At 40.6% G+C, this 22730-nt stretch overlaps 1 protein-coding gene across 1 annotated transcript; it reads right to left on the reverse strand.

Moving 5' to 3' along the window:
• Positions 1–3209: 3209 nt before the first annotated feature.
• stard10 (StAR related lipid transfer domain containing 10) lies at positions 3210–18982 on the reverse strand. The gene is made up of 6 exons (XM_086215698.1): positions 18179–18982; positions 11765–11912; positions 11579–11682; positions 7503–7620; positions 6847–6899; positions 3210–5172 (listed from the first exon to the last, which is right to left on the reverse strand). Exons 1-6 carry the CDS (start codon positions 18335–18337, stop codon positions 4966–4968), a joined length of 789 nt encoding a protein of 262 aa, XP_086071824.1. The 5' UTR covers positions 18338–18982; the 3' UTR covers positions 3210–4965.
• Between the last annotated feature and the right edge of the window lie 3748 nt (positions 18983–22730).

Below are 22730 nucleotides of genomic sequence, written 5' to 3' on the forward strand. Positions count from 1 at the left end.
GTTAAGAATATTGATTTAATACAAACTAGATTGTATTGACATTGTAATACTCAAGTCAATCATCTGTTTAGGATTGCCAATCCAGACCACACAACCAGTGCACATATGCATCAGTCAACAATCTGAATCCGTCCAGGCTGGGTGTTTGTTTCAAAAAGGCCAGACTTGTGCAGCCACCACAGGTGACAGAGAAACGAGCAGTGAAATGAATGAAGCAGGTAACAGTCTGAGATGATGCCATCACACATGAAAACCTGCCTAAAAAAAAAATACAGCAATTTTAGTGTTAAAAAGACTCTGATGCTACTTTTATTTTTCATACAGTATGCAAAGGCTACAAGTAGGAAAATTGAATTTTCATTTTATGGGATTTTGAAATTTGGAAAATCCTGATAGAAACATGTGAAATTATTAGCTTTTAGGGGTGTGAACTCTGAAAAGTGAATGAGTAACAGAGGTGTGAAATTTGCATGAACTAATATGGTGGATTTATAACAGGGTTCAAGTCCGGTCTGTGCCATTTCCTTGTGACCATGAGTAAGAATCTTTTGACTGCATTATATTTATGAAAATGATGGTGATGATGATGATGATGATGATGATGATGATGTGGCAGCCACATCAAAAAGCTTATTTGGGCAGTTGTAGTGTCTCATAAGAACCAGAAGAGGGCAACCACACACTGAGACATATGGAGCCTAATTAGTGGAGATTTAAAAAAAAAAAAAAAAAAGCCTGTCATTAAAAACCATCAACATAAGCCTACATTTGAATTATGCTGAAGCAACATTGTATCCAAATGCAACATAAATTCTTTTATAAGTTTAGTTTGATTATAGTTCAGCCACAATCAGGAAGATACAAACACGTGAGAGGGAGCAACACCAAGACACACTGGGCATCATGATCCTTGGGGTCAGGAGACACCAAACGTAAAACATTTATGTGCTAAAGAGATCCCACTTGCAAGTTTAACTCATAAAAAGGTCAGAGTGCTCTGCAAAGCCTTTAATATTAATCATGAGGTCGGAACGCTGAGGGAGAAATACAGTATAGCGGCTTCTGTGTGCATGTGTGTATGAATATGTTGATTTCCCTGTTGCCCTGAAGACCAAATGAGTAAATGGGAAATATGTTAGCCTTCAGGAGCGTTCATGAATAAATACACTGACCGACAGCTGAGCTGAGGGACTTGGCAGTGCGTTATTCATCATGCCAACAACTGGGGGCAAGGATTGTTGGATTGAACTGAGAAGATTATAAAAGAAGAGGTGAAATGAAGGAAGAGAGAGGGGTATTAAACGGGAGTGTGGAAGTCGTGAGGAGGACAGTCAAGAGGGAAGACAGAGGGGGGAAATAAAAGAGAATACTTGAATAAGCTGGAGACTATTGAGAGGACATGAATTAAGAGTAGGGATAAATGCAGGAGAGCAAATGGTTGAGGGAAACAAAATGGGAAAGGAGATGTGGGGAATAGAGAGGGATCAAAGGACGAGTGGAGAAGGATGTGGTATAGTGTGGTGGGAGGGGGTGACAGGGAGTGGAAGAGGAGAAGAGGAGGTGGGGTGGTGATGAGTCATCAGCCAGCTATCGGACGTGGTGGGCCGGGTTGCTGTGGGGGTGGCGGTGTGACACATAAGCAGTAACACACACGGCTGCTGGCTGTCATGCTGCTTGTAGGTCTCCTCCTGCTGTGGAGGCGGGTGGAAGACAATGCAGGGATGCCACTGGAGCGCGCGGCACGCTCACACACACAAACACACACACATACACACACACATACACACACTCAGCCCTCTCCCCTGACACACACACACACACACACATGCACTTAATGATGATGGCTGAACGAGAGGCCTCATTAAGACCGAGGTTGGATAGATGGTTATATACAAGTGCAGAAGGACAGCTGCAAGGGAAAAGAACAGGAACGCACTATAGCAGCGCTCATGCCTCTTTCCATCTTCATTCATACTTTATAAATATGGAGCATATGCCGACTCGGAGGTTGTAAAAAGGGGACATATAGACTGGATGACATGCAAAAAGCATTTTCAGCGATGATGTCACAGGCGGTGTTCTGAGTGAAGCACTCCATTGGGAAGATTTTTCTGTGTGTTTCACTTCTAAATGCTAAATATCATGTCACTGTTGAGTAGGTCATGAAAAACAATGTCATCTAATTACTTCATCAAATGCACGAGTGCAGTGCACATATATTCTAAACCTGCATAAGGAAGAAGGAGCGGGCATTAAGTCACTTCCTCTGTGACATGCAAGCTCTCATCTCTTTGTGTCTCTTTGGTCACAGAGTCGATCTCAGAGTTGCCATGCCAACAGATTGGGGAATTCCTAATTCTGATCCAGGCCACCGAGCACCAAGCACACCACACACATGCATGTGTATGGATGTGGAAATCAAACACTCATGCACATTTAGAAGTGTGACAGTCTGTCAATAGGTTGTATGTCATGGCCGTGTCTTGTTTTAATCACGATAGCACTTTTACAATCAATAGTGTGTGTGTGTGTGTGTGTGTGAGTGAGAGAGAGAGAGAGAGAGAGAGAGAGAGAGAGAGAGAGAGAGAGAGAGAGAGAGAGAGAGACTGAGAGGATGTGTGAATAAGGGCAGATCAACAAGTTAATCAGGTCAACGATTCTTTGTGTACATGTACATCAGCACAACCATGCAAACATACACACACACACACATCCACACACACATACACACACACAAACATCAAAAATGGTGTTTCTTAGTCAAAACCAAGAAATTCAGGGGAATTGTGGAATGTTGTCAGATCATCCTGGAATACCAGTTCACAGGTGCCAGAAGTTGGTCAACTCCATGGGTTGGGGTTAACACAGATGGGACACTGCTAGGTTTTTTTTGAAAAGCCCAATATTCATTTTTCATTTTCTGTATTTAAAAACTCAATGCATTTTCTTCATGTTTGATGTAGAATATAATGTGCAGTGCTGCCAATGCATTGAAATCATAACTATTATAAGGATTTTGAGCTTTACTCACATTTTTAAAACACACTGCTATTATTTTGAACACAACTATACATATATACATATATACATATATATATGTACATACACACACACGTATATATACACAATGTACATATACATATATACACACACATGCACAAACAGGGGAAAAATGACTCAGATCACAGGTGAAGTTTGAAAACCTCTGTAGGAATCTGTATTTAATTTTTTAAACTCTACATACATTCATACATCTCTCAAATAGAGAAGCAGACAGAACGTGTGAATGTAAAATCTGTATCTTTCTATCTTTGTGGGGACAGTTTCTGGTTTAAAACATCTCTGTATTCTGTGAGGACGTTTTTTGCTAGTCTACACAGATGTGAAGTTCTTGTGTGACAACAGACTGTATAAAAGTCGTGGACATGGCCACAGTGATGTCATCCACTGGTTTGCGGACTCCCTTTTTAAAGCCTCGAGTTTGACAGTTTGTTCACCTTTGGTACCGATTTGTCAATCATAAGTTAGCCACGCCCTGAGGCAAACCCTGCTTTATCATCCATTTTATTCTAAATAGGACCACAATTTACAAAATCAAATCATGATGTATCAAAGAACTAGAAACAAAGTCAATTAACACCTTACCGAGGTAATAACATTTCCTCTTAGACTTCTACACATTTCTGCAACCAGTGGAGTCCCTCCCCCCCTGCTGGCCATTAGATAAAATGCAGGTTTAAGGCACTTCCGCATTGGCTTCACTTTAAGACCTGGAGGCTATGGCCACTTATTTATACAGTCCTATGACTGAGACTTGGTTTTAAACTCAGGGGTAGAATTAAGTTTATGTTCAGGTAAAGCATTTAGTTGGTTAAAGTTAATAAAAGGGGATAGGGAATGTATTATGTCAGAGAGAGAGTCCTCACAAATACAGAAAAAGTATGTGTGTGTATTAGGAATTCCAGCTGCCTTCTGCACACCTGCATATTTATTATGTGCTTACAAAATGTGATGTAGAGTAACAATGAATGACGGAGACACAGCACGGACAGGAGGGCAGCACGGTTTTGAACAGATGTCGACTGCAATTATTTGAATACATGTTTCACAACGTTATTCTCATTTTTCTTTTGGGAATCTTTATCAAAGACGTTTTCTTCAATCCGTAGAATATGGTGTGTAGGCAGGACATCTCTGCAGCACCACAATGTTTAATTTAAAATGGTTGTGATTGATTAAATCTTAATTACTTGTGCAGCCCTGATGGACAGAAAAACACATGGTGTGTATACGTGTGTTGGTGCATCAATGTATGGACTGTGTGCATTTGTGCATGGTATTATGTGCAGTAGGTTAGTTTGTACATACAACCGCTGTATGCATGGCGCATATTTAGGACTGTACTGTTGATGTTTTCCCACTCCTTGTAACTTTGACCTACATGAGGATAGCATAATAAAAAGGATAAAAGGATTTTGAAAAACTTTATTTTGGTTTGCACTTTTCAGTTTTGTCAGGTTAGAATTTGAATTTTTTTTAATGCAAATAATATATTTTTCTGGTAAATTATAATCTGCATAGGCCCCATTGGAAAGCTTCAGGCAACTCACATGTACTGCTACTTTTTTGAATTAATAATAGCTTACTGACTTGTAAAAACAGTCTTGCAGCCTCTTGTGAGAGGGTCTTGTTGACGTATGTATACTTGATGTATGTGTTCATCCATTATGTGCAAAAAGAATGGTCAAATATAGGTTTGTGTGAATAAATGAATGCTTACACACATCAGAGGGTGTGCACATATACACACACACAGTTGCACATAGATCGACATAAACATACGTGTGATTATGGATGTGTATCAGGCATGCATGTATCCCTGCATTACTGTGTGTGTGTGTGTGTGTGTGTATTTGTGTGGTGTGTGTGTGTGCGCGTATGAATACATGACTTAGAGTGTCTGTGCTAGTCACTGTCTTCTATCTCATGGGCGTCAGCCAAGGAGCTCTCATCAATATTCTCTAAGCTCTCAGCATGCTGGATGCTGAGCTCAGACAGCGGGATGCTGGGTAATGTAGTCTGTTCAGGGTAGAGCCAGGGCTTGAATCCAGGGTTGTGTCGTTGCTTCCACTCTAAATACTTCAAACAAGCTTTGTTGATCTTCTTCATTGCCTTCAGAGAAAAAACGATAAAAATACAATGCACTGAATGTTAATGTTATAGCTATAATCATGCATGAATACTAATAATGGTCTAAAAACCCAAAGAGAATTCTCTTCCTCTATCAATTGTATTGAAGTCATCAGTATTGCTGTTTTATACATCTCACTGAACTGACTCCTCCAACATCTCAAGGGAATCTATGTCCTATTTCAATGACGATGCTCATACACCCACAATAACAAACACACACAGCGAACAGTGTGTATGACTGTTATGTGCATGTTACGGTTGACAGCGTCTCTAGTTATAGCGTCTTTCTCTTCTGGTTAACACCTCTGCGGCTGTGGTGTACTGGGGTTGTGCACCAGTATATTTTTGTGAAAATATATTGCTCTAAAGATTTTTTTCTAAAGATCATCAATATTTCATATACGGAATAAAACTTTCTCTATATAGCTCTACAGGTAACGCATATTTTTTTTTGTATATTTCAAATGTTGATCTTGTATTTCCTTCGATTTGTTTTTATGACAATCAGTAGATTCATTGTGGTGTGTGAAAAGCTTTTGTAAAGCCTCAGATGATTCAAAAGCCAACTCTGTATAATATCACAAACAGTCTGAGGATGAGCCTTGCACTTGAAATGTGACACAGCAATAACATCTCTAGACAGGAGCTATCCTGATGTGACAAACTTCTCCTGCCTACAGCTCAACAAAAGCTGCTTGACATCAGCCATGGCTCTAATTTTAGCAGTTGACCATCTCTGTTCCTTTCTGTACATGTTAACTATGTGAATGATAGTAAGCTGTAGTTTGGAAGATGATTTCATAAACCCCAACAAAGTACTCCAGTTTACTGCTTCTGCTGTAAATACAATGTGAAAACAGTGGATAAATTCTGTCAAACGTCACAGAACTCCAGCGACATTACCTCACATTTTAATTAGATCAATTTGGTCCAGTCATTCTTTGGGAAGTCTAAAAGGACAGCGGGATTCAATCATTTAACCATATTCAAGTTAGCAGAGGGCTAACCAGAAGTAGCCAACTCTAACAACTGAGCATGCTCAGTATACTGCCTCCTGGACGCGTGGGATTATAGACACATACATGAAATGCATCAAGTGTGAGGTGCAGATTTACTTGCAGGTGTAAAAATATGAGGCACATTAACTGAAGACTGATTGTATTAAGTTGTACTGTTTGTAACTTGATCTGTGGTTTCACATGCACACCTCATGTAGGACTGAACATTATGTTCACTAGTTTTCAGGAGTGGCATGTTTTTCTTTTATTGACAGCTGAGACTATGGCAGTCAGGTAGGTTTTTATTTGACTGTTTTTTTCCTTGTTGAAGCGAGTCAGTAGGGATCTGTAAGTTTGTCTGGTTTTTGTTTGTTTCCTTGATTTACAACCAATAGCAGTTTTTGCTTTGCTGCTTCCCTTTCCAGTTGTGCATAGCCATTCCAGTCTGTGTTTGATGGTACTAGAAACAATAAATCACATGGCAATATCGGTTGCGTGTTCATTCCTGCAGGGTTGTAATAGTGCAGTGGAGATTATATGCTTTGCAAGCGTATACAGTCAGTGAGCTCTGTATAACCTTCATGCAGGGTGGCTGTGTGGGGATTAACACATGAACACACTTAAAAGAATCTTTGTTAATCTGCAAATAACTTACACGAGGAGCAAGGAAGTGGGAAGACTTGTTGACAACCCACTTGGGTAATGAACCTGTAAAGAGAAACAGAGTGAGCTGGGGAAGGCAGATACGTGATCATGAGAGACGCAAAGAATGAGAGTGAAATGGAGACGACAAAAAAAGGAGGGAGGGAGGGAGGACGGGTGGGATAATAAGAGAGGGATTCGGTTTGTTTTAGTTCATGACACTTTATGTGCCTTGAGAAAGAAGCTTTGTAACTTGCGACTCCAGATGCTTCTGTGACACCCAGACGCTCATTACAAAAGGATGATTAAAGCCACAAACACAGTCGGCACTTGCATGCATGACGGTGACAGTAAAGGAGTGAATAAAAGCAAAGAGATTAATGAAAAAAGAGCAAGAAAAAAGAAGGGAAGAGAGAAAAAAGGATTAGGGATAAAGCAAGAGAAGCAGAAGAATGAAGTAGATTGTCCTTCATATGGTTACTATGGCAACTCATTTTGACATAAAGGCAGAAAGTGAGTCATTCATTAGAAGTATAAGCATGCACCTGGGTGAGTGTATTTAAGTCGCTTTTGTTTGCACCTCAATGAATGTGGGGTTTTTTGTCTGAGGTTGTCCTTGTGTTGTTTGCTGTGTGTGTGTGTGTGTGTGTGTGTGTGTGTTATAGTTACCTCGTGGGTCTACCTGGGCCATGTATGTCAGGACACAGTGGTTGGGTCCCTGGCTCTGGATCATATACCCAGTCTGAATGGACACAGCTCTCACCTTGTCCTTTTTTGGAGGATATTTCTGTTGGAACAGCAAACATACACACACACACACACACACACACACACACACACACACACACACACATTTCTCATTCATCATTGTTCATGTACTAAACCCCGTCGCCTCAGTCAAACAGGTCCTTGAAAAGGATAAAGAACTCCCAAAAATCTTTTAATTCAGTTGTTTGGGAAAAGTTTATCACCACACAAAATAAACTCCACTGTAGAATATTTGCACCAACAACACCACAACAAATTCCTCGTATGTATAAAACCATACTTGGCAATAAAGTCTTTTCTGATTCTGATTCTGATTCCTCTGATTCTAATTTGCTGGTTTATGTATATGTTGGAACTCCTTCTTTAGCTGTGTGACAATCTGTCAAATGGTCTATCAAGGTTCTACAGAGTTGACACTCAAGGGCATTTTTTTGTCGTTGTTGTGTTTTTCTGCTGTCAGTCAATCTGATTTCTGCTTCCTGGACAAAATCGGACTGACAATCCTTCTGAAATAATCCAGTCTCAAGTCGTCACAAGCCCATGAATAGCACAGTGGTAAAGGCAAGCCAGATCTATCTCATTATGCCTTTATATATATATATATATATATATATATATATATATATATATATTATATATATATATATATATATATATATATATATATATATATATATATATATATATATATATATATATATATATATATATATATATATATATATATATATATATAAGAGAGAGAGAGAGACAGAGAGAGAGAGAGAGAGTTATGACTCATGATACTTAGCCTGGTTAGCCTGTAATAATTACAGCAGAGCAACAGAGAGGCCCAAACTGCAGCAGTCAGCTGCTTTACCAGAGCTGCAGATATCTGCTTTATCTTTTACATTAATCTTTATCTTCTATATCTCTCCTCTTTGCTTGTAAGTTACACTGTAGGACATTGTGCATTTGTGAATCATTACATTTTAGGGAAGACCTTATTTGCAGACACATTAAACCAAAAACATTAGAAGTAGTGAGCTTTGGGGGCGCTGCAGGTGGGAAGGTTCCTATCTTATCTAAATGAATGTTTCTTTCATCAGACATAGAAAAAAGAAAAGGAAAGAAAGAACAACAACTGCAAGGCACAGATGAGGCAGCTTTGACTTACATTAACTTCCTGGAAACCTATCCTAACCAAGTTTTCAACTTAAACTCTCACACACACACACGCATGCATGCATGCACGCGCGCGCGTGCGCATACACACACGTACACACACACACAAACCCTTTATTGATGCAGGAATGCGGAAGGCGAGGTGGAAGTCAACTGCTAGCCCTCACATGATTGGTCTTATCCTTCTGTAAATATTTATGTTTGAGAGTAAAAGTGAGAATAAGAACCAGAGATTGAAACTAGGAGATTGGCATGAAATTTAAAAAAAGAGGAGTGTCAGACATAAAAATAATAACAGAGGATAATATCAGTGGTGGTGCATCACAGTGGCAGACATTCTTAACTGGACTGACAAAGTAAGAACACAACATGCATCACCATTCTACTGATAATGGGCTAGAATATTAATCCAAAGGCTACATGCTGCACATCAGTTGATGATCAGAACCTTTATTCTGTCCAGTCGTCATCATCTCTGTCTCGCTGTAAACAGACGAGCGCAGACGTGAATGTCAAATCTGTGGGCAAAGGACATGATTTTTGGACCACAAGCTTTTTGATTTCTGCAAATAGGACAAAATGTTTTGGGTCAAATCCAATCTACGTGCCAGCATGTAAGTTTTGTAATTCATATGCTACATCTCAAATTGATAACTGGACTCTGTACTATAAACAACACACAGAGGAGAAAGTCTTGGCTCAGATGCCAACTGAAAACACTGGATGTAGCTCTGGGTGGGATGGCCAGATATCACAGTATATTTTGATGCACAACGAGTAAATTTTATTACATACAACATTCATAATTCACATAGAAGTGTTTTATGATACTACACAATAATAAATTGTCTCTACACAATCAGGACGTCTCTAAGTATATACACTGTTGGACCAGAGAAACCCTTTCATAGTTCCTAAAACGGTGGGAGAAAGAACTTTCTTTTAAGTGTCTTGACCGAAGCATAATTTTAGGTCTGGGAACGGCTGTTTGAGGAAATGGGTTTGTCGATTGGTCAAAGTCTAAGTGAGGCAACATCACTAACAGTTTCTAAAAAGTAAAGTAAGCTTGATCATGAACGACAGCATACCGGTTACACCTCCCGTCAGCTGCTTTACATTGTTTGACCGTTCTTACTGGTGGGGAGAGTATAAACAGCAAAAGGGCCCTGGAGGGATAACAGATCTCAGAGGAGCTCCTTGAGGCTCGTTCCTACAACTGCATGGTCCAAAAGTAGCTTATATCACTCTTAAGCAGTTACAGTACCATGGGAATTGACACTGCATTGTCCACAAAAACTTGAAAAACAGTACAGTAAAAAAAAACAGTATGCATAGTTGCCTCACTGCTTGGTAAATACAATAAATTCTTGCAGTATCAAATGGAAACATACAATCAAGCACAGCAGGACAGAAGTGTTTTGTTCCCAACATGCATGATACCACACTCCTACAACAGAACTACTGCGGAAGAAGTCAGAGCGGTGTATCAGTTGTCACTCTGATGTTTCAGTCCACAGCTCAGAGTAAAGTCACAGCATCTTCTGCATGCTTCATTGATAATTTAACATACATAAAACAGATGAATCATGCATCAAGTGCCATCTTGTCACTGAGTTTCCAGTTAAATGCAGAGAGGCTGGAGTTGGGGGTTAAGGGCTGGACCATGTTGGTTCAAACTGAGCAGATACACTCCTTTCCAAAGGATGAAGACACTGTTCAGTTCTACATACTGGTATCACATGCATGAGCTTCACAGATTGGGGGGGGGGGGGGGCAAGAGAGAGAGGAGAGAGACAGAGACAGAGACAGAGACAGAGAGACAGAGAGAAAGGCCAAGCCAATCAATGCACTGCCCACAGCTCTGTAATGGCATAATGGAGATTGGTCATGTTGGCGGCTGCCACAAATAACACTCTGTTGTTTACTGACAGCTTCTGCTATATATCTTCTACTTCTTCATTCCAGTAGAAGAGACAGACTTTAGAGTAATGCTGCTTCTGACTGGTGGTGTTGCATCACAGCCTCTTTAAATCTTCGAAGGCTCCACTGCTCCAAATCCATGGTAGGGAGCTTTCTATACCACATGTACCACCCATCCGGAACCAAAAGCCCCGAATCCTCTGGAAAATGCCAGATAGACCAAACTACCAAGTGGGCTTGACGGCAGCCACCAGTGGCAATGTGGGTAAAAAAGCTAATGCTGGGTGTTGGATATTTGGTGATTTAATTGACTCTAAATGTGAGCAATGAGCACAAGCTCACACACGGGATAACTGTTGTCCACTTCTTCAGACGAGAAACACAGAAGATAAAGCCAAAGATTTTGGGCCTGATTCCAAACTGAAAGTCACTCACATGTTCAACTAATCAGCTTGCTTGTTTTATTGGCCTGAGGAAATGACATTAGTTCCTCAAAAGCATGAGCAAAACATGTAAAACATATTTCATTGAATTCAACTAACTAACCCATTACCTACTCGGTTAATTAAAGTGTCAACAGCAGTAGATGTGGGAGTGCTCTCAAAACTTTCCCTCCTGGATGCACAGGCTCCATCTAAGACTCATGCAAATGTGTGACTACCTTCCAAAAATATTAAAGATTTCTTCTAATGCAGCAAAACACCCTTAAGCTTGCTAAACTGTACATCGGCTCAATCATGGAGCAATAATTTCTAAAGTGGCCATTTTTTTTCACTGCTGCATTCAACTTGCAGTGCACCTAAGAAGACACATGCACCACGTTTGTTTGGCACGAATGAGCTGAATCCCATCTGACCACGTTTGGATAGGTGTGTATGCATGTGTGAACTCACGGCATGTTTGACAGAGTAGTTCATGATGATGTAATCTTTCCCTATCGGCAGCCAGGAGCGAAGCGTGATGACATCGCGGTTCCGGAGAGGTCTGGGACACTTCCCTGTTGAGGAGGATGATGAATGCACCAACATGGATCAACATGCACTTGACGTTTATTTCTGCTTCATCAAAGTGTAACATACATGAGTAGTAGCCAACGTCCGCGTTGACTGTGAGTTTCCCGATATCGAAGGTCTCGATGACATTTGTGTCCCATTTCCGTCTGTATTCAAGGTCATGGAGAACATCGTACATGGTCTCAGCTGACACGTCCTTACACACCATCCGACACTTGAGGACAGATAGATCATATTTAATTTTCAAGTCAGAAAAAAAAACATATTTACGTTATGATGGATGAATCAAAAATTAAACAGATCCTTTTCACTTATTCTTGCAATAATTCAGAGCTCTAAAGCGCTTCAGTTGCATCCTCTAAAGTCAGAGTGGAGTGAATTGTGCCATTGTTGAGGAGTCTGAGGCTGCTCATGCTGGCAAAAGGACGTGTGAAACTAAAGCAAACACCAAAAAGTCAACAAAGATGTGTGCAAGATTAAACATCCTTATTCCTTCTGATACGCTGACATAATAGGTGAGGATACACGTGCATGCACACACACGCACACACACACACACACACAATACGTGAACTGATGTGTTGATGATTTGATATTGGATGGTTATAGACTTTCTTTGTCACGGATGCAGTATAAGTCTGCGTGTTGAACAATTAATGAAAAAAAATCAAAATGGGGATACTTGTTGATTTGGAACATGCTTCATGAGACGTGTGTCACAGCTTATTAATAACAAAACCTTGGGGACTACTGGCCTTGTTATGTATGGAATAGATGCAGTAACTATCAAGTCATATGTGCATAAACTATGCAAGGCGAGGGAACAGTGCAAGGCCCTGAGGTAACGATGTTACTACAGCTACAACTGCCAGGGGGGGATTAGTCTTAATAATAACAACAAGGCAAGACAGAAGCAGAGGCAGAGTCGTGTTAAGACAGCAAGATGGACAAAAGACCAGCAGAAAGACACAACAGCTAGAGGAACAGGTGATTGAAACTCCCACTAAAAATCAGTCCACAAGGTTTAAAACTCAGCCTGCTCCCTTCCTATTCCCTCAGCCTATTTCAGGAAGATGAAATGAGCACTGATTTTTCCTCACACTGCATCTACTGTACCTAAACAGGAGGTCTCCCCTCACTCTATATCATCCTCATCCTCATGTATTTGTTCCGTCAGCATATCTGAAGGAATAAGGATGTTTAATCTTGCACACATCTTTGTTGACTTTTTGGTGTTTGCTTTAGCTTCACACGTCCTTTTGTCAGCATGAGCAGCCTCAGACTCCTCAACAATGGTACAAGACACTCAACTCTGAAGTAAGGAAGTAAGACATATCGTATATTACATGTAAAATTATAATGTTATGTGGTATTGTTTTTTTTTTTGCTTATATGGATGATACTGTACTGCACCATTTGAAGCAGCAATTGTTGCTGCAGTTGTATTCCTCTTAGGGAAATTCTTCAAATGATTAGGAAATATTGGAAAGAAATACAGACGGAAAGCAGGCCTGGGCAATTAATCAAAGGCCAAGTGCAATATCCTAATTGCAGGAGTTGAAATTTTGTTGAATAAGGCACAAAGGGGTGCTACAGTTCACAGCAAAGACAAACAAGCAAAATCACAAGACTTTTTTTTCTCAAGGAAATGGAATGTAAAAAGAACTGTTGTCATTAAACTCGCATGTATGTCGTATGATTTTAATCCCCCTATGTTGTTCAGCCCTTGAGGGAAAGATGCCATTGTGAGTATGATGACTAAGCAGTGGCAGGATGATGACAGTACAAATTGTCAGTCCAGTCGTCCGTCTTTATTGTACGACTTCCTTCACTTCTCATTTTAGTTCACTTCCTCATCTAGAACATATAATCAATTCATACGACACTAGTCCAGATCCAGGGACATGCGCATCACAACTAAATGCAGAACTGAGGAAATGTGCTATTTATTCATTTATTCCTTCAAGAAAACCGTGACTGTAGTTAGCCTACATGTACCTTTGTGGTAACTCAAGTGAAAAAAAAAAATCAAGTCAACAGGACAATACCTAACCCAACATTCAATGCTCAGCCTTTTTTTAGTAGAATATTGTTGACAACTCACAGGCAACAGAACTGGTTACTACCACAGCAACGTTACAGCAGCCTGGGAGTGGCCTTCGGTAACAAGTGCACAAAGGAACACCTCAGCCCTTCTTCTCCAGTCATATATTACCAAAATCAAAAGATCTTCCCTGTGGTGAAACGCTTCTTTAATTTTGTACAGTTTTACTGAAGTTGCATTTCCACCACTGCAGCTAAAATACAAGTAAGCTAGAGAGGCTATAGGAGAAATTGAAAAGAGAAGCTCAAAAATGTATATTAAAATAACTGCTTGTAGTCAGCTGATTGTGTCCTGCCTGAAACATGAGATGTTGGTCTGTGGTTTGGAGTGGTTACCAAAACATGCTGCTGTTAGAGCAGTTGTCCTTCCACCAGTATCAGTTATGTCAGTTAAGAGTGTGTGTGTGTGCGCGTGTGTGTACCTGTATTTCAGAGAAGCCAAGCGAGCACAATAGATGTTTTGTATCCTCAGGCAAAATGAAACAAGCGCAAAAGAGGGAAACCCAAACAAAGAGCTGAAAGATGAGACGTGTAGTGAGCAAAAGATGTCCAGACCAGACACACAGCCAGCAGAGTACACACGTGCATAATTTTATTACACACTAATCCAGTAAACTCAACAGATGAACCAAGAAGATGAAGATGGTGAATTCAAAACAGAGACAGAGAGAGAGACAAACAGCCAGAGGAGGAGTTACACTGTGTGTGTTTATGTTGTCTTCTTTAGGCCTGTCCACATTGCACCAACTGCCCACACACAACAAATGACCTCTGACCTCTGCACAGCCAACACAACCCACCTACTCTCTCATCCATCTCACACACACTCTTGCCTCACCCTCCCTCTGACCTGTCACCTCTCATCATTTGCTCCTCTGGGTGCTGAGGCACACGATTGTAGAAAAGAGTTATGAAAAAATAGAAAGGGCATGTGTGATTCAGAGCCAGGCTTCCCTCTGTCTCAGCGGGGGAGGATGCAAATCCTGGAGTCTCCGGTTTCTGTGTGTGTGTGTGTGTGTGTGTGTGTGTCACAGAGGTGCAGACAGTAATATGACAGTTTTTCAAACTATGAAAGTAAACAAAGCCACTTACACTCTCACACTGTGCTTCGTGTGGAGTTGTGCTAACAAATGATGGCTCACAACAGCTGGTGATAGCTGTGCCACTATTGATGAATTTGGCATTGATAATGATTACAATGATGATGAGGTGGATGATAATTAAACTTCTAATGATAATGATGATTGCCACTCTGTTCTCTTGCTCCATCTCTATGTAGCCATTTTCCTGTACAGCTATCGATACTATGAAGAAGAGATGAACTCATGAGAGAGAGGGTGGGGGGTTTCGCTGGAAGAAAGTCTGTCTCACAATTATCATTCGACGTGCATCAGCAAGGAGGCATGCTTTTATTCTGTCTATAAATAGAGAAGCTGTATCTGTGTCATCACTGAATACCCCCATCCTCTCACACACACAAAAATCACACACCTCAAGTCATGACACACATCACTAGAAATGTATATGAAATAGTGTGTAGGGTTACAAAGAAACACAGAAGATTCAGGGGAACACGCAGGACATCATAGGCAGGTCAAAAAGTGTGTCAGTCAACCTCGAGCATGTGATTAAAAGAAGTTCCTGTTCCACTGGAACCAACGTAACTCAAAGATACAGGTGCTGCTACATTAAAGAAACTTTATTACCTCATGACAGTTGACTGTAGATCACTTAAACTAAGAGGATTATTCAGTATTTTCACCGTAGCAAGGAACCTTCAAGATTCTTATCATCATCACATTGTGTTGCGCTCCAGTTCTTTTTGTTCCCATTTCAGTCTGTGGCCTGCTTCCCTCAGTGTTGACAGGTTGATGATGTGTAACTATTTACATAGAACTGTGGGCGGGGCTTAGCTTAAGAGGACGCAGAGTGCAGACTTTCAATAGAGAGGCAACAGCTGAGCCAAAGGAGCATTTTTTTAATAAGGAATTATATAAGGAAACAATAATCTTGACAATGTTAAATATGCTGAATGTCAGAGCTCATAATTGATTGACTTCTACTCTAGATCCACAAAGAACCTGCCTCACAGGTACAAAGACAGGTGGAGGGGGCTGGGGAAAGCCCTCAGCTGGTGGTGCAGCCCCCGCGAAAGAAGGTACCACCTGTGTGCACACAAACACGCCAACGTACACAAACATCACTTTAATCACTTTATTTACCAAAGTAAACACCTGGTAGCCTGCTCACACCCACACACACCTGTGCACCAGCAGGAAAGCACGTGCACAGAGGTGTTTGTTCAACTTCGTAAATTACAAAAACACACACACACACACATATACATATATATATATATATATATACATATACATATATATATATACATATATATATATATACACACACACACATACTGTATATATATATACACACACACATATATGCATATATATATATATACATATGTATATATATATATGTGTATATATGTATATATATATATATACACACACACACATATATATACACACATATATATGCATATATATACACATATGTGTATATATATACACATATATACACACATATATATGCATATATATACATATGTATATATATATACATATATATACACATATATATGTATATATATATACACACATATATATGTATGTATATATATATACATATATATGTATATATATGTATATGTATGTGTGTATATATATATATATATATACATATATATGTATATATATGTATATGTATGTGTGTATATATATATATATATATATATATATATAATATATAAACATGACATTAAGCTTACATCCTTTGGTTAATACTTCTTTGGAACAATATGAAATCTAACAAAGGGGAACTGAAAGCTGCATCAAACCTTCAGTCAAGGTCCAAACACAAGAGTAAATCTGACTTATAATCATCTAAAGAAGTGCCATGTCTTTGCCACAAGTGTGCTGTATAAAAACAAGGATCAGAGCTTGTTTCATGTGTCCTGGAACAGTCACAAGACAAAATTAAATCCTGGTCAAAAATAATGTGCTAGAAGATATGCCACAGTTTGAAGTGACATCACAGTTCTGATGACGCCTCCATATCACCTCCAAAGACAAACATTCACGCTTGAGACAAACTGCCACGACAGCCATGTTTACTCAGCACGTACCTTCACATGCTGGGCAAATTATCTTAACTAAACATAACCAGGGACTGCAACTTTTTTTCTGCCTCTGATCTACTGTACATTTCCAGGCGTGACAATGACAAAAGAACATACAGGTGTTCAGAACACACAGCAATGTCTTCAAAGTACTACGATTTTTTTTGGATCAAGTCTCTAAAATCCTTAAATTAGAAATCATGTGAAAGAAAAGCAGCACATTGGATGGTAAATATCTGCTCAGTAAAATAAGAATGTTGACTTGAGTATCAAAAACCTCATTTGTATCCTTTCTAGCTCTAGTCTGATCTATTGTTCTGTTTCAGTGTGCTTAGGTTCCCTCCCCTGTACTAAACCTAAAATCCAGACGACTTTAAGACAACAAACATACATTCAATTCAACTGATACTTCACCCAAAAAGCGTATTTTGCCTTTCAAGTACACACAAATTGTTGTCTTGAGCTCACAGATATATTTCAATGCTGCACCACTTCTTTGTGACTCCAGAACACAGACAGCACCAGCCATATATCATATTTGTATTTTTATTTTCCATCAGTCACCATTGGCGTCAGGCTGGATCTACATGGCTGGCTCTTTCTGTATCCTGAAGTCCCAAAGACATAATGCAGAAAAGGAACACTCTCTTTGTGAGCTCAAGACACCTATTTCTGACTATTTGAAAAGCAAAATACACTTTTTGGGGTGAAGTATCACTTTAAGCATCAAAAGAGTTTCCATTTCCAGAAGATGGTGTGAAGCTGACACCTGACTCTCACTTCTGTTTACAGTTGAGGAAGTGTGTTAACACAATTTTATGCAACTGTAAATACATAAAAGAATCTAATGACGATGTATTCATGGTTTTTTGATTTTAAAGGTTTCCGTGAAACCAATATGGAAGCAAGTACAGCAGAATTTGAAGGACTTTCTCGGGGATGTGTGCTGGAGATGCCTTGGCTGCATCCGTGAGACGATGAGGCCAAAAGTGAAGCATGGCAGCAGTGAGCATCATTAGAGAACTGAGCCTCCCTCCCTGCCAGCTGGATTACACAGTTTCTCTGTGCTCTCCACCGGCTTAGTATTTAGGCTTCTCACCACCTTCCTGCTGCACTGCTGTTTTCCCCCACGTAGCTGTCTGATACAACACTTTAACATATTCTACTATACCTGTGGGGTCCAGTAAGCTCACCTTAATTTTATGGACGGTCTTGCCCTCCTGCAGAGCCTGGGTCCACACCATGATGCCCCCTTTGCTGTAGGTCACACTCCAGCCCTCCTCACACAGACACTCCGCCTTGAAGCTGGCGAACGCCTGGTCATCTGGTATGGTCACAGTCTGTCCAGACATGGTTTGTTGCCGGGGTCCTGGTGGGCCCAGGGGGGGAGGGAGGTAGCTGGGAAAGCCGGAGAATCCCTCCTCTTCTCTTTCTACCACTTAGTAATTAGATTTCCTCCGTACAGGAAGCTTTTTGGAGGCTGCGCCGCGTCTTATGATCTCTGAGTGTGTGCGCGCGTGTTTGTGTGTTTGTGTGCGTGCGTGCGTGCGTGCGTGGGTGCGCGCGCGCTCAGGGAGGTACAATCACCGCAATCCACCCGCACAAACTAATCAAACAGAGGTGCCTAGTTTAGGGAACAACATGCGGGTGTCAGGCAAAGAGGTGGTAAGAGAGTTTAAATGGACAAAACGAACGTGTCGGAGTTGAAACGCACCGGCGGGTTTAACAAGTTTCGGTCCGGTTGAGCAGTCCTCACTACCAGCCACTCTCCGCACAAACCATATGTTTGTGTTTCTGCTGCTCTCTGTCGCTCGCCCGCTTCCTACACGCCGGATCTCCTGCTTCTGTCTGTCTTTTCCTCCTTTTGCTTGTCTATTTCTCTGTGAATTCAGCTCTTCTGCGGGATTAAAGTAGTTCGCAGCAGCTCCCCATCCCTGCGTCGCTGCTGTGGCCGGTGGTTGAGGGGATGCGGTGAGAAATAAGAGGGAGAGGAGGAGGAGGAGGAGGAGAAAGCAAGCCGAGCAAGCACAGCGACGCAGCGACGGATACAATGGAAACGCCTCTCGGTGATGCCTTTAGGTGCTCACGGGAAAGCCCGCAGCTCTGCCGGAGGCATGGTTGTAAAAGCACACCCAAGCGCCGCAGATGTGGTGATGGTTTTTTTTTTTTTATTATTGTTGTTTTTGTTTTTTCCTGAATCCAGATGAACACAATGAACTCGTCTGTGTGGACTGCAGTACGGGGCTGGTTTGCTGCCAGTCTGCTTGTGCTACCACTGAAAAATGTGGAGTAGCAGGAACTGTGGCTCTCACTCCTTTGTCAAGTGTCTCTGTGCTTGATTACGGGAATAACTGAGATTAACTGTACGACGATGTTAGAAAAACGGGTTTGCTCTGAGGAGGGTTGCTGCAAGTAGGGAGAAGGATAACATTGTCTCTGCACAACCACACACAGACAATTTACACCCCTGTCTCACACTAGTGTTCTTGATAGTAGTTTGTGGCCATGTTGCACCTTTAGCTTGGATCTGGATTTACATGGCTTTCTCTTTCTGCATTCTGGAGGTGCAAAGAAGTGATGCAGTGGTGGAAAAACATCTGCCAGAGCTCAAGATAGCTAATTGTGAGTAAGGAAAGTCAAAACACACTTTCTGGGTGAAGTATCACTTTAATAAAAGCAGCAAGGCTGCCGGTTCTTGCAGTGCTTATTCAGCAAAAGTGCTTTGTTTCAGCTGATTCATGAAAACATATTTATAGATATTATATCACATTTCTACTAAATATCCCTCCAAATCTTACACTCAAGACCATTTACGATTTAAGTATTTCCCTGCTTCATGTTTTACAAATGGCTAGTTTTGGAAACCTGTACATGCCAAGTACCTCTTAATGAGAGCAAATGTGCACATATGCTTTGTAAGATGACGTTGTTTACAACAACATGAACATTTAGGAAACGTCCCCCATGTCTTTGTCTCGATATTCCTAACATCAAAGCAACACTGACTCCTGTTGGTTGAGGTGTTACATTAGTAGTCTTCGTTTATGCCGTGCACATGCCACAGAATCTTTTATGAGTCATAACCTTTGCCATCGTGTCTGCCGTGTGTCTTCCTGTTCTACCCCTCTTTTCCTCAGAGTCCCCCCATTAATCTCCCTCCGTGTTTGCGTGTCCATTACAGGCCTCCTTTACTCAGTTTAATCTGTGGGTTTTCTCACAACTTCTTCGGATCCCAATAACTTGCGGGTGCATGTGCTTTCTATTTCTCGTATATTTATTTCTGTAAAGGCTGGCCCAGGTGTGTGTTACCCATGAGCAACTGAAATATTAGACTTATTAGTGGTTAGTGGTGCTAAATACCCGATGGGTTGGGAGGTCAACATCATTTTGTCTTATCAAACAAACTCAGTACCTCAGTTTTTTCTTGTCAGGTTTTTTTTAGACAATTGTAGGTGTACGTCATTATTAGCTTGTGAATGACATTACATTAAAATTCTACTGTATTCAAAAGTTGAAGTTACATCATGGAAACAAACACTTTTAAGGCATTGGATCTAATAAGCTAGTGTGAGTAAAATCAAAAATAAAGGGAGGAAGCTTGTGGCACTTTGGGGCTGTAACTTCTATTAACATTTCCAAAAAAAGAAAAATAATGACAAAAAGCAGTGCTGTTTTAGTTCAACTTGGACACGCTGATTAAAATGGTGGCAGCAGAGGTGGCACTTTCTTTTCAGCCTGCACAAACCTCTGCTGCCAACACTATAAATAAAATCCATTTTGACATGACCTGGGAAGCAAAGTAGGTGTAAATAATATCGGTTATGGCTGCTTTCTGTTTATGTGAGCCAGTTTGAGGGCTCTGTTATTGTGCATGCAGACTCACTGGAGCAGCATAGACTTCCTAGAACTGAACCATTGTTAATGAAATTAGTTGCACCTGTGTTTGCTAATCCATTTCAGTCTGGGAACGGTGAAGCGGGCTGCCTCATGACACAAATATCAGCCAGTGCATGACGTTATTATTGCTGAGATCAATAGTGAAATGCTGTTGCAGTTTATCTTTCCAGAGATGGGCCTCAGCATAGACAGGTTACAGTGTGGGCAGTTTTAGAGAGAATGGCTGTATTGTCAGGTGTCCACAATGACGGACACACACTGGTACCCCTGTAGCATTTAGATCAGATTGCTGGTAAAGGTGCAAGAGGATTTGCGATGCTAGAACATGATGTCCTCTATGATTCATGGCTGGTGTGACACAGTAAGTCTACTGACAGACATACCACAAAAAAAAACAAAAAAAAATCCACACTTCATAAATTAAAGCTCTACTCTGCAATGGCCTGTCCCTCATATATGTCAGGACACATCTGCTCAGATTGTATTAAACAAGAAAATTCAGTCATTCTTTTTCTTTGACAGAGCAGATAAAAATTCCAGGTCTTAAAGTACAACTGATTGTTGAGCAAGCAATCCCTCCTAAATGAAACAAACCTTATCTTAAAGTGGTTTATGACATTAAAAGATATCCGCATCCATCATGTCCTGCCAAATCCTGTTAAAGCAGGAAGTATTTACATGTGGCCACGGGTGCGAAATGCTCCAGAAAAGCAGATATATTGTTGTCAGAGACAAGCCAACATATTCATGTCAAGCACATCAGACTTACCAGTTATTTTTTTTAATCTTCCCAGGTAGGCTTGTTTGCTTGTTTGTAATGTCCAACCTTTTTTAAGCAATTTTTCATCCACTTCTGCAAATGTGTGCTTGAAGTACGTAGAAAGAAAGTGAGAATCACAAATATTTAAGTCAATGCTGTATTGACAAGAGTTTTACAAAAGCAAGCCACACGATTAACATTATCTTCTTGAGGCTAATAAAAACAAAAGATGGATGAGAACGGCTACTGTTACGGTCACTGATGAGACAAGCAAAAGTGACTGAGAGTAAAGTGTCCAACTGGGACTATCAAGAGGATGAATACTTTAAAGAGGTCAGAAATAAGTGGACGGTGCGATGACGGGACAAGAAATTTGGATGGTGTGGCAGTAAATCAATAAAAATTTTGATTTTCTCATGTATTGTGCTCCAACTTTTATCTCTGATCACTCTGTGGTCCATTTAGAAAATTACCTATCAACATTTTTTGCGACAGCAACTTGGAAAGTTAACTTTATTTCCAGGTGTTTTGGCGACACCTGGCGGCTATGATGAACTAGGGAAAAGTGTGGAAATTGTAGCCATGGTACTAAACGCAGAACAATCCATTCAAAACCACATTTCCCGAAGTGCACCGAGGGTTCCAGTAACGTCCATGCGACAACAGCAGCAGATATACGGCCAGGCAGGAAAAAAAAAACAAGAAACAAAAACGCCCTAATCGTTCGGTTCCAGCTGTGTTAACTGTAGATGAATCATTTTGTCGGGAAAGCGTGGGAGTGTAAGGTTTGAAAATAAATACATGGTGACACGTTTGGGCGTTAATGACAGCAACGACAGCATTGTTATTATTAGCTGGAAACCATCTTGAATCAAGCGGTGTGGCGATTAGGAAGGACACAGGATATGACGCAATGATAGTGTCAATTACGGAACTGGGAGCTGGAGTTTATAGCAGTGAAAATTTACGTTTGGCTGCGATCTGCCCGAGTGATCAAATTTGATATAAATTACCAAATGATTATCTGTAGAACGTGTATCGATCACAATGCCATTATAACTGTTTATCTTGTAGTTTTCATGGGTGAT

Source organism: Aulostomus chinensis, chromosome 10, assembly GCF_037954235.1.
Source record: "Aulostomus chinensis isolate RoL2024-O1b breed Wild chromosome 10, RoL_Achi_v1.0, whole genome shotgun sequence".
NCBI classification, from domain to species: domain Eukaryota; kingdom Metazoa; phylum Chordata; class Actinopteri; order Syngnathiformes; family Aulostomidae; genus Aulostomus; species Aulostomus chinensis.